The sequence below is a fragment of the Lytechinus pictus genome, chromosome 13, assembly GCF_037042905.1.
Source record: "Lytechinus pictus isolate F3 Inbred chromosome 13, Lp3.0, whole genome shotgun sequence".
In the NCBI taxonomy this organism is placed as follows: domain Eukaryota; kingdom Metazoa; phylum Echinodermata; class Echinoidea; order Temnopleuroida; family Toxopneustidae; genus Lytechinus; species Lytechinus pictus.
In genome coordinates this window covers 20,450,573-20,467,500 of record NC_087257.1, presented here as the reverse complement: position 1 = coordinate 20,467,500, position 16,928 = coordinate 20,450,573, and the positions used below count along the sequence as shown (strand labels likewise).

At 35.4% G+C, this 16,928-nt stretch overlaps 1 protein-coding gene across 2 annotated transcripts in view; it reads left to right on the top strand.

Annotated features, from left to right (window-relative positions):
- LOC135156368 (nucleolar GTP-binding protein 2-like) overlaps positions 1-16,772 on the top strand; it is a 17,062-nt gene extending 290 nt beyond the window's left edge. Inside the window, exons 2-16 of one of the 2 annotated variants that reach the window (XR_010295493.1) lie at positions 2,181-2,268; positions 2,819-2,913; positions 3,362-3,495; positions 4,107-4,205; positions 4,567-4,719; positions 5,290-5,448; positions 7,167-7,280; positions 8,111-8,239; positions 9,261-9,365; positions 9,796-9,954; positions 10,725-10,823; positions 11,534-12,098; positions 14,556-14,692; positions 15,050-15,321; positions 15,666-16,772. Coding sequence is in view for 1 of the 2 variants with exons in the window: in XM_064108681.1 (XP_063964751.1) it covers positions 2,181-2,268; positions 2,819-2,913; positions 3,362-3,495; positions 4,107-4,205; positions 4,567-4,719; positions 5,290-5,448; positions 7,167-7,280; positions 8,111-8,239; positions 9,261-9,365; positions 9,796-9,954; positions 10,725-10,823; positions 11,534-12,098; positions 14,556-14,692; positions 15,050-15,151 (2,138 nt within the window). In the remaining variant the exon portion in view is untranslated. Of the gene's footprint in view, positions 1-2,180; positions 2,269-2,818; positions 2,914-3,361; positions 3,496-4,106; positions 4,206-4,566; positions 4,720-5,289; positions 5,449-7,166; positions 7,281-8,110; positions 8,240-9,260; positions 9,366-9,795; positions 9,955-10,724; positions 10,824-11,533; positions 12,099-14,555; positions 14,693-15,049 lie in introns of both variants that reach the window. The other variant, XM_064108681.1, reaches the window with a different exon arrangement.
- The last annotated feature ends 156 nt before the right edge of the window (positions 16,773-16,928 follow it).

Genomic DNA, 16,928 nt, shown 5'->3' with positions numbered 1-16,928 from the left:
ATTTTTTTTTTTTAATTCCGACTCCGACTCCGAGTCTGACAATTGACAGCCAAACAGCCTGAATTGAATTCGAAATAAGAATCAAGAAATAAGACGTTTCAGAACGCCGATCGTAAACTTTTCTAAATGTCGATTGACCAGAATCAGGGTTTCTGAGCTGGGGAAGTATAAACAGGAACACGATTGTAAACGTGTTTAAATGACGTCATTTGGTAATTTTCCGGTGAGATGAAATTAAAATCTGCGGGCAAATACAGTTGCACGGTTGGGAGTTTCCGTCACAGAATTACCTCTCAACTCCCTGGTTTTAATAATGACTAATATACATTTGTATGTGTGAATATTAAATCAAGTACAAGTATTACTATTGCGATGAATGTTGAGGGATTAAAAAAAAAATGAAACGTGAGTCATGAGTTATGATGAGGAGACATCACAGCCAATAAACAAATTGATGGACTTATTTTCTTATGTAGGAGCCTAGGCCCATTTTGTATTGGTAATTTTTCAAAGTTAAAATATTAGTCGACCATAACAACACTCGGGGGGAAAAAAAACTTTCAAAAAAGGCGTGCCCAGTTTGACCTCACTTTTCACTCAACGAAAATTACGATGTGAAGCCAGCTGCAGATTGCGATTTCGCCTCTGAAAAATGAAGCAAAAATAGTATTCCCAGAACCATGTTTACGATCTGTGTTCTGAAAAAACGTTTAAAAACGCTTATTCTGTCTCCTCAATGGAAGCATAAACACACCCTTAATAGTCCAAAATGATACTTGTCATGCAAATGACACTCCTGTGTCGAGCGAGTTACATTTTCAAATGGCAATTGACTCGAAACAAAAAAGTCAGGCGTTAATGAATTTTTAACATAATATTTCGAGATGTTTCAAAATACTCTCCAGAAAATTTTATCAAAATCTGGTGAGTATCTTCTGACAAAATTATAGACAAATACAGTAGCTAGGCTAAGGTCAGGAATCTTCAATAGTGTCGCGTCACGCAAGTCACAACAAACATATTAAAGTATGTCCTACAAAAGCGACTGTAAATTCAAAATTTTTGTTGGACAATGTGAATTATCAATACTTTCATTATTAAAAATAAATAGGAAAAACAAGTCTGCAATATATGATTTTCAAGTGATTAACCTTTTAGAAGTTGAAATTTTGTGTAAATGTCAAATTTTGTGTTTAAATGTCACGCGAGTCACAATGGAAGGGCTGATATCAAGTCGTACTTAAATCTTTGTGAAACACCCCCCAGGAGGGACTGAGATAAGAAAAGTGGATAGAAATGATGGTGAAATGGAAAGGCGAGAAAGTGGAGGTTTGTAGGTAGATTGTTCTTTTTTAAATGAGTGTAGTCCTTAAAAGGACTGTAAACCAGAAGGAGTGGAAAGCTGAGAAGTAGGCAGGCTTGAGTAGGAGGCTTGAGAAGGTGAGAGAAGGCTGGCTTGAGTCGGCGAATGGAGCAGAAGCAAGAGCAGGAAAGTAGACTTGACATTTCAGGCAGGTCGACTGTCCGTCATCAGGAGACAGACGTGAGTTTCACTGAACAACACACAGAATTTTTAAATTTTATCGCAATGAATTCAAGCCATTCTGTGCAATAAGCCAGTTCGTAGTTCCTTTCTGCGCATGATCAAAAGATTCTACGCATGATCAGAGGAAGGTCATTTGTACTAAAGTGACATGGTGGTTTAAAATCTAATGAGATAAGCACCAACTTTGATGTCTTGATTATTCATATATTCTTTTGAATTGTGGTTTTCATTTACATCCACAAAAAACAACAACGCGTCCACGAACGACTGGTTTTCACAGTTTGCCAAGTACATTGTGCAACATGCTATGATATGCATTCAAAGTAGGAATGCAACAAATACCTTCATAAAGTGTTCATTGGTGTGCTATTCTAGTCACCTGGTCTATTCAATTTCTTCATCCTGCTATGTAAGGCAAGCTTACGTAATATTTTGCTTTTAAATCTGCCTATCATAATGAAAGAAATGAAAGGTCATTTGACCGCAAATTGTCCATGAGAAACTACGAACTGGTCTATTATAGATCTGTTAAAGTAGTCCTTCCTATGGCATGAGATGAATGCATTCCTTTTGCAAAAAATTCATCTAAGTTATCTAATCAGTGAATCTTCTTCATTTTTCTCCTGTATATTAGATCGAGGCAAAGGAGCAGGTGGAAGCAACATGAGGGACCGTTCTACAATTAAGAGATTGGAGATGTATCGTAAAGGAAAACCAAAAAGGTGCATATTGTTTTGATTTTGTTAATGGAGGGGGGAAGGAAAGGGAGGGAGTGGGAGATGGTGGCAGAGATTCAAAGACTAGTTATGAGTGAGATTGTGTATTTGGGGATAAGCTGTGATCTAGGCGTGAGGAAGACATTTGGGGAATAGCAGGAGTCCCAAAGGCAAGAGTCTCGTACCTAAAGCGTGAGACTTGGTATGTCTTGGGTGGCAGGGGCAATATTTCTAGTATCCTATTCTGATCCATTAAATATTTGAATATTATCATGAAAGGATGAAGTTAAAAAGTTGTATATAATTTTTTATTGCCCTATCATGGACATGCTTTTTTTGTGTAATGAAAACAACTTTGAACAGTCATAATGATTTTAACATGTGGTTTCTGCAAAATTATAAGAAACTGCTCGAAATAATACTTTATTGAAAGATGAAAACGAATTGCCAGAAAGGGTAGTATTGGGATGTAACATTAAAAGTCTTACCAGTTTTACACACTGGTTAAAATGCTCATTGTAAAGATTAAAGCAATAAATACCCCTTTCTTTTTCAGAAATCGGAAGGGTAAAATTGTGCAAGCAGCTCCGTTCCAATCTCAGTTGAAGTCTGGTACAGTTGCCCGAGTAGAGCCTAATAGAAAATGGTTTGGTAAGTCTGTTGGTTTATAAAGACTTGGTCTGCTGTTTGCAATTGATCTGATAGTGGTTACTATTAAAATATTTTAGACTGTTTTCTCGCTGCACTTGTAAAAACTAGTGCAGACTGTTTCCGCAATCATGAACACAATTTGTATTTCCAGGTCTGCTCTTTTCTGATCAGGACTATTTGAGGGTGAAATAATGGAAGTGGCAAAGTGTTTAATAGCAACCCAGAATATGCAATATACATTCAATACAGACTATAGAGATGATTTATTTTATTTTGTTCATGGGTGGTGTTTCGACCAGAATAGATATAAAATAGTATACAAGGGTAATTGTTGAATGCAGCAAGGAAATCTTATATGTTTGTATCGAGAGCTTAGATTTTTTGTGATTTACTCATTTCTGTGATGTTTATTATCTTGTATTTATTACTTGTTATAATGTGACATTAGGCAATACGAGAGTGGTATCCCAGAATGCTTTGCAGACCTTTCAGGAGGAGCTTGGGAAGGTTATCAAAGATCCATATCAGGTGGTCATGAAACAGACCAAGCTACCCATTACTCTATTACAAGAAAAGGCGAAGGTGAGCATTGCAATGCTGAGTGAGAGAAATGGTAAAGTAAATGAGTGATTATATTATTGAGTGAGTGGATGATTAAGTAAAGATTGAGTGAGTGAGTCTGTGAAAGAATGAGTGAATAAGTGAGTGATTGAAGGAGGAAATAAGTAAGTGAGTGAGTGAGTGAGTGAAGTAAGTAAGCGAGCTATTCTATGAGTGTATTTATGAGTGAGTCTTCGAGTGATTGAGTGAATGAATAAGTAATGAATGAGTGAGTGAATGAATTTGAGCAAGTGGGTGAGTCTGTGGATGAATGAGTAACTAAGTGAGTCTTATGAGTGATTGAGGTAGTGAGTCTTAGGAGTGATTGAGGGGGTTAGTGAGTAGATGAATAAGTAAACAAGGTGATTGAGTGAGTGTGTGTATCGGTGAGTGAATGAGTTAGCGAATGAGTGAGTAAAGGATTAATGAAAAGATGAGTGATTGAATGAATGATTAATTAATGAGTAAGTCAATGTGTGAGTGGATGAATAATTAGTGAGTAAAAGAATAAATGAATTACCCACTTACCAATGGTATAAGATTCAATCGATGTAATTTCTCATCGTCTCTTTTTGTTGCTAATCCATGTACAGTACAATCGTGTTCACCTATTGGATACCGAAAGCTTTGGATCTACATTCGGCCCCAAAAAACAACGAAAGAGGGTCAACATGAAAGTTGCTGATGTAGAGGTAAGATTGTATCTCCAGCTTTTCATGAGGATACGCTGACCCTAAAGTTGTTTGATATAAGAATTGGAACTAATGTTCGTCAGTGGAACTAGCTAAATATTTAAAAATAAATATACCCTAGCTTTCATGGGGAGTTAATTATAATTTGCGGTATAATTCACTGATCCAATAGTTGTTGAATACAAAAATTGGAAATAATTGTAATAAATTGCATTAGTGGAGCCAGCCTAACCTTTAAAGTGCTTTAGCTTTCATGGGGAGTGCATTATAATGCACCGATCCTAGGGTTGTTCCATACAAGTATTGGAAGATGTAATAAAGTCACAATGTTGGAGCCCAATCTCTTTCCTTTTTGTTTAAGTCTTTGTTGAAATCTGCTGAGGAATCCAGTGAGAAGTATGATGTGGAGAAGGACAAAGATCTGGTCTTTGATGACCAGGGTGTTCGTGATGAAGTCAAAGATTGGATATTCTCAGCGGGACAGTCTAAGAGAATATGGAATGAACTTTACAAGGTAATAATGATGATGATATTAATGATAATGATAATAATAGACATTTTTTAGTGCCATCTATCAAGAAATACAGTCAAACCTGTCTTAGCGTCCATAGTAAAAATCTGTCTTTACTTTACTATTCCTATAAAGAGTCTTTGAACAAAAAAAAGAAGCATTTTAGGGCATTATTTAATTAATTAGAGCAAAGTTTTGATTTTACGCATAAATTAGCATAATTAATTTGCAATGAGATTTTTCGCAAAATTTGAAACTCAGTGTTGTAGATTATGCCATGGGTAATGCGCATGCCACTTTTTGTCGCGATCGACGGCCGAGATCATAAGGGGGGGGGGGGCTGAATCAGCCCCCCCAGTCTTAGGCGTCAAAATAGCCCAATATATATTTAGGGTTAAACCTTCAATATTATTATTTTTTTTCTTTTACTGAAACACCTTTGTCATCAGGGTGAATTCCTTCTTAAATGTTCCGAATTCTCAAATGCCTAGCATTGTTAGTTTTGCTCATTTGTACTCCCTGATAGGGGATCAAAGAGTCCATAAGATCCTACAAATAAATCCTTTATTTTAGGTGGTAGATTCTTCTGATGTTCTGGTCCAAGTCCTTGATGCCCGAGATCCAATGGGAACTAGATCCAAGTACATTGAGAACTACCTCAAGAAAGAAAAACCTCACAAGCATCTCATTTTTGTCCTCAACAAAGTGGATCTTGTTCCAACGTGGGCTACGGTAAGTTTCTCTGAATTCTGACCAAAGTTGTCTTTCATAAAGCTATTTATAAGCGATGCACAACTTGAGTATGACTGGTGATACTTCCTTACGTGCTAAGTCACATTATCAATTGATCCCAGATGGATTTCTTCAGTACTAGTGACTCAAGCAGTATTCCATGACTCAACTAGCTGGACTCGACTTGAACCATAAAATGATTTATAGTGACGCGCTACATCCCTGCCACCAGGCTCTGTTGAAATCTGATATTTGAAGTTTGAAACTCTTGTCAACAAGCAACTGAATTGAAAATTTATTATTTTTTCACAATTTTATTCGAGTTATAGGAATGTACTAAATTTTGTTCAAAACGAGAGATTTGGAATGACTCATAATGTAAGCAATGATCACCACTTGGTTGGACTATTGTAACTTGCATCACAAACACATGTTAATATTAACAATGGAAACATGCTTACATCATTGTGGACTGAAATTTGACATTTCATCAATAGATGAATACTAACCATATCAGTATGATAATAATAATGATAATAAATCTCAATTTTACTTTCTGAATGGATGATGGTCATGAATGAATATTAGGAATGGTAGTGGTGTACAAAGTAAAACAATCACATTTCTATTTTTATAACAAATAATAGACATTATTTTGAGTTTTATGTATGTAATATTTTGTTCTATCACTAGTATTATTATCTACACTTGGTTTATACCCTCTGTTATCACCACTTGTGAGCTATTTAAAGGGGAATCCAACCCAAATAAAAACTTGTTTTTATAAGGAAAAGAAAAATCAGACAAGTTAATAGGTGAAAGTTTGAACAAGATTGGACAAACAACAAGAAAGTTATGAATTTTTAAAAGTTGTAAATATTGGTAATCACTATACCCATGGAGACTTCAAATTGGCCGCATATGGGATGTTATAGTGATGTAAGGCAAGGACTACTCTTCCATGTACTCCAATACATATTATGGCTAAAATGTCATTTTTCCCAAAAGTTTTATTTCAAATTATATATTTCTTTCATGAGGACATAAAACAATATACTACCTGGATTATACTTAGATTACTGCCCCAGGGGAATGGGTACACAAATCCCTGATAATAAAGTACATGGCCTATGGGAAAGTTGTCCTTGCCCCTTGTCATAATTTACTTACCCAGTTGCCAATTTGAAATCTACATAGTATTAGTGATCTCAATTTTAAAGCAGCTATAACTTTCTTATTGCTTGTCCGATTTCTTTCAAACTTTCACCATTCTGTTTAATTTATTTTTCTCCTTCCCAACACGACATTTTATGGCCAAGGCTGGATTCCCCTTTAAGTGCTTTGTTTGTAGACAGAAAATTCTGGCTGAAAATAGGGAAGATTATTTCTTATCTATCTAAGAAACTTGTATGTGCTTTCTTTATTTTATATCTTATCTTTTGTAGACTGAAAATACTGGCTGATAATAGGGAAGATTATTTCTTATCTAAGAAACTTGTATGTGCTTTCTTTATTTTATATCTTATCTTTTGTAGACTGAAATTTCTGGCTGATAATAGGGAAGATTATTTCTTATCTAAGAACTTGGATGTGCTTTATTTGTTTTATATCTTATCTTTTGTAGACTGAAAATACTGGCTGATAATAGGGAAGACTACTTCTTATCTATCTAAGAAACTTGTATGTGCTTTATTTGTTTTATATCTTATCTTTTGTAGAAACGATGGGTAGCCATTTTGTCGCATGATTATCCAACATTAGCCTTCCATGCCAGCATGCGAAATCCATTTGGGAAGGGCGCCCTCATACAGCTTCTAAGGCAGTTTGGCAAGGTAGGATTCTAATCATTAAGATATGTCTATGTAAAATCTCAGAATCCGTAAGACAGAGATATAATGATCAAGATTTAGGGATGCCAGTTTTTTAAGTGGAAATCCAACTCTTTCAATTATCTCTCTTACTTCAAACTTTCCTCTTTTTCAGCAAATCAGAAGGTATTAATTTTCTGTCTCTGAGACACAAGTTCCTAGTTTTTCTGATTTGTAGAATAATAGGAAATTTGAAAGTAAGAGAAACTACAGAACAAACAGTGGCATTATACTTTAAATACAATTTATGGCTTTCAACCCAGTAAATAAGAATGCATTGATCAATCTATCTGACAGGTCGGTAGAAAAGAAAACATGTTTGTAGGCAATGGAAATTCTCCAATAGAAAAGCAAAGTCAATTGCAACATGCTTCTTATTTAAACATTTTCTTGTATCATATCATATAAAATGGAATTCAGTTTTACCCCCAAATTACAATGTTGGATAATATTTTTGACCCCCCTGATTTGCTGCAAAAGTGATTTTTGAAATATTTCATCATTAAACAAGAAATAGATGTATACAAGTCAAATGAAGAAAGGAATGGGAAACATTGCATGGGGTGATGTTTCACATGGACATCAGAATGACTTCAAGTCATACCTAGCTGCCAACATTAAGATTTTTTTAATGCGGAATCTCATTGTTTGATACTCATTGCACACCTTACCCCTGATCTCACCAATACCATGATACATTACATGTATATGTACTCTACTATTGTAATTGCTAAGCATTTATATCACGGGGCCCTGGCCATTCTAATGTTCGTATTGATTGTTTTTATCCCTAGCTTCACATTGACAAGAAACAGATCAGTATTGGCTTTATTGGGTATCCTAACGTTGGTAAGAGTTCTATCATCAATACACTCAGGAATAAGAAGGTCTGCAATGTTGCACCAATCGCAGGAGAAACTAAGGTGAGCGATTGCAATGTTTATTCTCCCCGGCTGGAAAGATTGCAGTGTCGAAATGAGTGTTCACCTGGTGTTCACAGTGTTTTCATAGTGTCTTCATAGTGTGTTCACAATGTGTTCATAGTGTGTGTATAGTTTGTTCATAGTGTGTTTATAGTGTCTTCATAGTGTGTTCACAGTGTGTTCACAGTGTTTTCATAGTGTCTTTATAGTGTGGTTATAGTGTGTTCATAGTGTGTTTATAGTGTGTTCATAGTGTTTTCATAGTGTCTTCATAGTGTGTTCACAGTGTGTTCATACTGTGTTTATAGCGTGTTCACAGTGTGGTCATACTGTGTTTATAATGTGTTCACAGTGTGTCCATAGTGTCCTCATAGTGTGTTTATAGTGTCTTCATAGTGTCTTTAAAGTGTGTTCACAGTGTCTTCATATTGTGTTCATAGTGTGTTCACAGTGTGTTCACAGAGTGTTTTCATTGTGTTTGCAGTGTGTTCTTCATACTGTGTTTATAGTGTGTTCACAGTGTGTTCATAGTGTGTTCATAGTGTCCTCATAGTGTGTTTATAGTGTCTTCATAGTGTCTTTAAAGTGTGTTCACAGTGTCTTCATATTGTGTTCATAGTGTGTTCACAGAGTGTTTTCATTGTGTTTGCAGTGTGTTCTGTGTGTTCATAGTGTGTTTGTCCCACAGTGTGTGCCAAAGTGTGTTCCATAGTGTTTGCAATTTCAATGAAACTTCCAAGCAGTCTGGAAAAAAATAGTGTCAATTAAACTCTTATATCTCATTTTTAACTAACCTTACAACTTAAAATTTTGACAGTATGAAGAAGAAGAAGAAGAATTACACTTTCAGATAAAATAGTTTTGTTGTACTTTTTATTTTTTGAAGATCAAATTACTATTTGGGCTATTTACAGAAAAACTTTCCTGTTAACTTATTGTTGGTTTTTGGTGTGGGTGGTTTTATGTACCTAGTGTCAATGCAGCAGATTCTTTAATCATTGATTTCTTGTTCTATTGACAGGTGTGGCAGTATATCACATTGATGAGAAGAATATTCCTGATAGATTGCCCTGGTGTGGTGTACCCATCTGGAGAGACAGAGACAGAGATTGTTCTCAAGGGAGTAGTGAGTATAGGAACGAGGAATGATTCTGTACCATACAGATTCTCAAATTCAAAGTCAACAATGTCGCAATCATCTTTATAAGTTTATAACATCGATTTTAACATCTAATCGTAATGATGCCATATTGGAATTGTGTGATCAGCTTGGATTTAAAGCCGATTCAGCGCTTACCCCGAACTAAAGAGGGCTTGCGCTTTAATACCTGAGAGGAATCGAGGTGAAAACCATGTTGTAAAAGCAGTGCAAACCGCAACACCGCCATGTGTTGATGGGAAAGTTGACAATTTATCACATTTTTCTCTTCACCAACACGCAAGCCGCATTCAAAGTTTATGAAACCTAATTGATGCTGTCTAAAATAAAGCAATGCTTGTGTAAGTACAAAGAGAGGTAACCACAAATATTCTTGTTTTTTTTTATACTTGTACAGGTAAGAGTGGAGAATGTGAAATGCCCTGAAGACTACATAGCTGAGGTTTTGAGACGGGTTAAACCAGACTACGTTCAGAAGACCTACCGCATCACAGAATGGGTGGATTATATTGATTTCCTAGAGAAACTAGCTCAACGCACTGGGAAGCTTAACAAGGTATGGATCACTCATTCATTGAACAAGGTTATGATATATACTTGTTTCTTGTTACATCTCCATGTGTGGCAAAATAAGGTTGGCAATGTTTGGCTCATTTTCTCTTTTTCTTTGGGACAAATGCTTATTTTTTTTACACTGTCAGTTTTCATTACAGCTATTGATCTTATAACTTGGATCTTAAGTAAATTTGATTCTTTAAATTATTTTTTCTTAATTAAAAATAGAGATTGAAAAATGAAAATTTTCTTGCCATACTACTTTCCACCAATAGAGGGCGTACACAAAAATATGCCCAAAATTCAGGTTTTTGAGCGCTCTGGTGAATACAAAAATTATTCCCAATTTACTAATGAAAATAAATTGCAACTGTATGGAAATAAGTTATTTAGGTCATAAAAGTGATATCCAGATATTTATGTGATCAATGAAGTACATATGCATGGGAAGTATCAAAAAAGTGAAATACAAATATGAAATGGGTTAACTTCCAGTGACAATATGTGTATGTATCTAATGATCTTTGTAGGTTTGCATGGTGGAGTTTTATAACTTGGAGAAGGTTTACGGTTCACCATGTGTAATATGAAGAAGGGAAAGGAAATACTCACTTTCAAGAAAAGAATACCTCTAATTTCCTCTTTTCACCCTTTCTCGTCTTTCCATTTCAATTTTCTGGCTATACTTCCTTTCCCTTCTTCATAATACATGTGGTGGTAAACCTTCCCCACGTTATATGTATCTGATTATTCCTTGTTTGTCTGATATAGGGTGGTGAGCCTGATGTGAGCACTGTAGCCAAGATGGTCCTGAATGACTGGCTTCGAGGAAAAATACCTTTCTTTGTTAAACCACCAAATTGTGAACAGGTGAGTAGATTCCTTCTCCATTATCAGGTCTTTTCAGTCAAATAGAATATAATCATTTTTACTACCACTAAATGTCATGCAATTGTTTTATGTAATCTTCCACTCACCTTTTTTGAAGTGATAAAGTCATTATATCCCTTTCCTGTGGCCAAATATTGACCAAACCCAGCAAAGAATGTTTGTGAGTTGAGTTATTCATTTATTTCTATAGGGAGCACCTAAATAAGGATTTAATTCTATTATACACAGGGGTGTGAGAGTTCAGATTTTTAGATGATTTTGGCTAATTCTGCTTTAGATTTCCAGCTTCATTTCAGTTTATTTTAGATTTCCTCTGTACAAAAAGTATCGATCTTTTTCGATTCCAGCTTTTTTGACACTCTTCAGATTTTTTTCAGCTCTTTATTTGTGATCACTCACATCCCTATATATGGATTTCCATAGTGATTGAATTCACAGTGTCAAAATCTTTGTAATCAACCAGTGTCTGATAGATTTATATTTTCTAAAATTGATTGTTTTCTTTTTTTGCCCTCATTGGTAAATATTGGTAAATATTTCGCCACAGAAGGAAATGGATATAATGACTTCATCACTTCAAATAAGGTGAGGGGAAGAATGGATAAAACAATTGCATAACATTCGCCGAATTAGACACTGAATAAAAAAAGTATTGCTTATTCTTAATTTGATTGATATCTTTCTTATAGGATCCCAAGGATGATACAAATAAGACTAATCAAGCCAAGAAAAACAAGGAAACAGTTGCCAAGGAAACAGTTGCTAAGGAGGATGCCAGCTCTAAAAAGAAGAAGGGAGCCGAAATCCGAGGAGTGAAACAGGACCTTAGCAAACTCAACATCGGACCGAACTTCGCCGGGGATGACCTGAAACCTGAGGACATCGACGAGGAGGAGAATGAAGTAACAGAAGGACAGGAACCAGTGGAGGAAGATGAGATGGAGAATGATGATGAGGACATGGAGAGAGACGATGATGAAGAGTTAGAAGAAAGTGTGATAGAAGATGGACAGAAGGAAGGAAAGAAAGAAACTTCAAATGAAGCTGCATCATCATCATCACCTGTGAAACAGTCATCTAAGAGGACTAGAAAAGAGGATGCAAAGACCGGTATCTCATTCGGTGCTAATGTCTTCCTGAACTCTAAGAACAAGAAACTCTTAGCCAAAGCGAAGATTGAAAAGAAAAGGGAAGCTATGTTGAAAAAGAGAAGTGAAATGGAACAAATTGAGGATCAAAACAAGCCGAAGAAAGGTAAGATTTTCAATTGTTTTCCATGATCCAGATAACTACCTTTAATTTAGTGCAATTCAGCCATTTCATATTAAATGGAGTTCCATGACATTTGCTCTTGTGACAATTGCTCCGCTATAAATTCCACACACTAATTGAACGACTAACTTCAACCATGGATTAAATACTATGCCCTACTATAAACTGAACATAAACCCTATTGCAAACTTAACCCTAACCATATATCTTTGATAAAGTAAAGCCTGGAGCAAATAGCAGAGGAGCGAATGTCATGTCACTCATAATAGATGCGCTGGCCACCAGATTAAAGTTCCTTAAAGGGATGGTCCGGGCTGAAAGTATGTACAGTGCGTCCCAGAAAAAACGAAACCGAGATTAAGCGATGATTTATCATAACTTAATCACAATCACAAATGACCTATCAATGTAAAGCTTAGAATCTCTTCTTTCATCTGACATTACTTAGATTATTCCCCATTCACGCATGAGTGAGCAAAAACAATGTGAAGAAAGGATACCAAAAACTCATTTGGCGGGGGGTATCTGAATTTCAAAAAGAAAATCACATGCCTAAAAAGTTCGATATCTGCTCTTTTATTTGATACCTTAATTACAAAAAATGGTCAAGAAATAAAAAAGTTATGTTCCCTTGAAACAATGCTTGTATTTCCATAATTTCATGAAATAAACGTGTTTTCACCGGTTTCCCACAGAAGCTATCACATGGTTAACAAAAGACTTAATGCATGGCTGATCGTCAACAAAACGGAGTGTCAAGTGAGTTTGAACGCTAGCCTGTAGAACCTCTTAATTTTATGAAATTATTGAAATTCAAGCCTTATTTCAAATAACCAGAACTTTGTTATTTCTTGACCATTTTCTGCAATTGAGGTATCAAATTAAAGAGCAGATATTGAACTTTTTAAAAATGGGATTTTCTTTTTGAAACCCAGATACAGCCCGCCAAATGACTTTTTGGTATCCCCTCTTCAAATTGTTTTCGCTCACTCATGCGTGAATGAGAAATAATCTAAGTAATGTAAGATAAAAGAAGAGATTCTAAGCTTTACAATGGTAGGTCATTTGTCTATTGTATTTGTGATTAAGTTATGATAAATCTCGGTTTCGTTTTTTGTGGGACGCACTGTATAGCTTAATAAATAGAGTAAAATTCACTGAGCAAAATGCCGAAAATTTCATCAAAATCGGATAACAAATAACAAAGTTATTGAATTTTAAATTTTAGCAATATTTTGTGAAAACAGTCGTCATGAATATTCATTAGGTGGGCTGATGATGTCACATCTCCACTTGTTCTTTTGTATTTTATTATATGAAATAATTTTTTTTCAAATTTTTTTCTCCAAGAACTAGAAATATTGGATTGACAACTGATTTAGTGCATTAGATATTTATTGCTGCAACTTATTTCATTATAAGGGAGACATATTATTCACTCAAGTATGAAATAATGAAAAAATGGTGATTTTATGTAATAAATAAGAAAACGGAAAGTGGAGATGTAACATCATCAGCCCACCTAATGAATATTCATGACGACTGTTTTCACAAAATATTGCTAAACTTTAAACTTCAATAACTTTATTATTTGTTATCCGATATTGATGAAATTTTCGGCATTTTGCTCAGTGAATGCTACTCTATGTATTAAGATATAGATATTTTCAGCCCGGACCATCCCTTTAAGAGAGGGTTGTGGGGAAAACCACTTTTTTTTTGTAAGACATATACAAGGGTTATTTAGGTGAACAATGAGCTGGAAATATCACTGTATACTCTGTAGCATTGTATTTTTGGTAGGGAAATGTTGGGTAATATGAGAATGTGAAAACTGCAGAGGTGTAATGGATGAAATGATGATGAAGGTGATGGTTGTGGCGATGGTGAGGATTGTGATAATGATAACGATGGTGATATTAGGGCGGTGGTAATGATGATAATCGTGATTATGATTATGAAGGCAATGGTGATGATGATGATAACGACGACCATGATTGTTAATGGTGATGATGATGATGGTGGTGGTGCTGCTGATGATGATGATGATGATGATGACAAAGACAATGGTGACAATGATGATGTTGATTGATAGTGATAATGATGATGGTGACAATGATTATGATGTTGATAATGTTGGTGATGGGGATGATTTTGATCTAAATGGTTTGCTTTATTTGTTTCTTGGGAGCAGTGATGAAGATGATGCTGGGGATTTGAGGTTTGAGGAGAAAGAAAGAGCGAAAAATAATACTGAATGCGGTGGTCATATTGATGATGATGATGGGTGTTGATAATGATGATGACAATAACAGTGATGATGATGGTAGTGTTGATGATGATGGTGTTGATACTGATGGGGATAATTGTGATGATAGGGGATGATGACATTGGTACAGATCATGATGATCTCTATCTGCTTTTATTTGTTTCTCTTAGCCAAGAAACCTCAACCGATCGGGTCATACTGTCCTCTAGGGAGCAGTGATGAAGATGATGTGGGTGATATGAGAAGAAAGAAAAAGAGATACTTTGAAGAGGAAAAAACAGGAAAGAAAAAACTTACATCCAAACAGGTAAGATTATTATTCACATGAATTAATTGATTATTTAATTAATTTCAGTTGATTAATTTGTTCATTCATGAATGGTTTATTAGTATAAAAGCAATACATGATACTTGGCCAAAATGCTGACCGTTATAAACCTGTTCACAAGTCATTCATACATAAAATACACGTTATAAAGCATACAGCTTCATGTAAGAATTTATTATATGCCTAAATTGGTAAATCAGTTTTGTGTAGAGAGGGGGAAATTGATACCATAACGCGGTTACGTTTGCTTGGTCATCCGTAAAGTCAATTGTTTCTTCACAAACAACTTTATGAATCATTCCCCTAATATGTTTTGTTTATTTCACTCCTCTACAGAAGCGAAGCATCGAGAGAGCACAGAAGAGCAAGAAGGTTGGTCATCATTACTACGCTGAGAAGAACGTCAAGAATAGAAACAGGTCAAAAAGAGACAAATGAAGATCCTTAGAATCTGTTCATATTAGTGAAGAACTTTAATTGAATTGGAGATTGCTGGTTTGAGCTGGAATACACCCCAGGGAGTGTAGAAATTGCATATATCAATTACAGGCAAGCCAGAATCCGATGACTGGGGTATTAAGGCCACCGCACACCTTACGACCTGACTGGTCTACGACTGGTCTACGACTAGTCTGCAACTGAGTGAGGGGAGATGAATCGCAAGGTAGTCATAAGCCTCGACACCGCATACTTTGCGATCCGACTGCCCTGCTGTCTGCGACTCACGCATGCGCTTTTTGCCATAGCAACTGAGAAAATGACGCGAATGCGCGTTACGTATAATGTACTCGTCGCAACTCTGCTGTCTGATTGGTTGGATGATGGACTGAGCTTGCGATCCAGTTGTAAGGATTCAACATGTCAAATCCTTAAAATTTTCCTTGCAATTTGTCTCTGACTTTGCAACTCTCAAGCTGACAAAAGCTGTGACGTCGCATTTCCCCTCACTCAGTCGCAGACCAGTCGGGTCATAAGGTGTGCGATGGCCTTAAGAAATATGGTTCTGGTGCCCATAACACAAAGCTTGGCAATCACAGAGAACACTTTTTTATGATTGATTGCATTGACTACATTGTACAGTTAATGGGGGAAACTCAAGCCTACGATTAATCGCCTACCTTTGTGTTACGTAACCCTGGTGTAGGAATGAAACAAAATTTCAACACTGATCACATGATGGCATTTTGACCGATCACTAATTGATCTCATCTGTTATAACCAATGTAAAATGAAGATATGTCTATATGTTCTATGTGACCTTTTAGTTACTGTGTCCAATGAATTTCAGTATATTCTTTGAAATCTGTGCCATTTCTTGTGACCACTTTTATTGTCCTATAAGGAATTTTGTTTTATTCACGAGAAGATGTCAAAATTCATGATTTTCATGACTACTAAACCATCTTTCAGTCTACAACTATAAAGTACAAGGAATTGTTAGCTGTTGTCAGGCTCAGAGATCTATTGTATATTTAATACATGAGATCCAGGGGAGCATGCCATGAAGCAAAGTCATTTTCACTATTGTTAAAAGCTAGCGAAAGTCCTGCTTCTGATTGGCTTAGAGCAAATTAATCACTGACAAGCTTTCAGGAAATACTCCACAGAAATTTTTTTTGATCAATAATCTTGACACATGACATATAGGACAAGTCTATTTCAGCCTCTTTCTTACATATTTATCTTGATCAGGATAACAATTCTGAGTGTCTTAGTTTTGTTTGTTTCTTTGAGACTACTCACTAGCTAAAAACAAGATATTGAAATAATTTTTTAAAGTATTTTTCAAAATTCATTATTAAAAATGTATATACATATTTATTTTATTATTTTTATTTATTTTTTATTGGGGGGGGGGGGGGAGAGGGAGGTCTCAAGAATTCCTGTGTAAAACAATTTTTTGATGAATCATAAAATGGCGCATTAGTTATGATTCATACTGATCAATGCAGATATTTTCCTATCATTTTAACTATTTTGTGCCTAATCACATTAGGACAGCTATGAATATAGATCATTTATTCATTATTAAATAAAAATACCAAGATAATAGAAATTACACATATATTTTTCAATTTTTTTGCTCCATTATGTCGATAAAAACTGTCAGGTATTAAGAATAGTTTGATGGGAGTAATAAGCTGTAAATTTAGGGCCGATTTATGGTCTCTATAAAGCTCTGGTTAAGGGTGGGATGAAGAGAGAAAAAAATGAT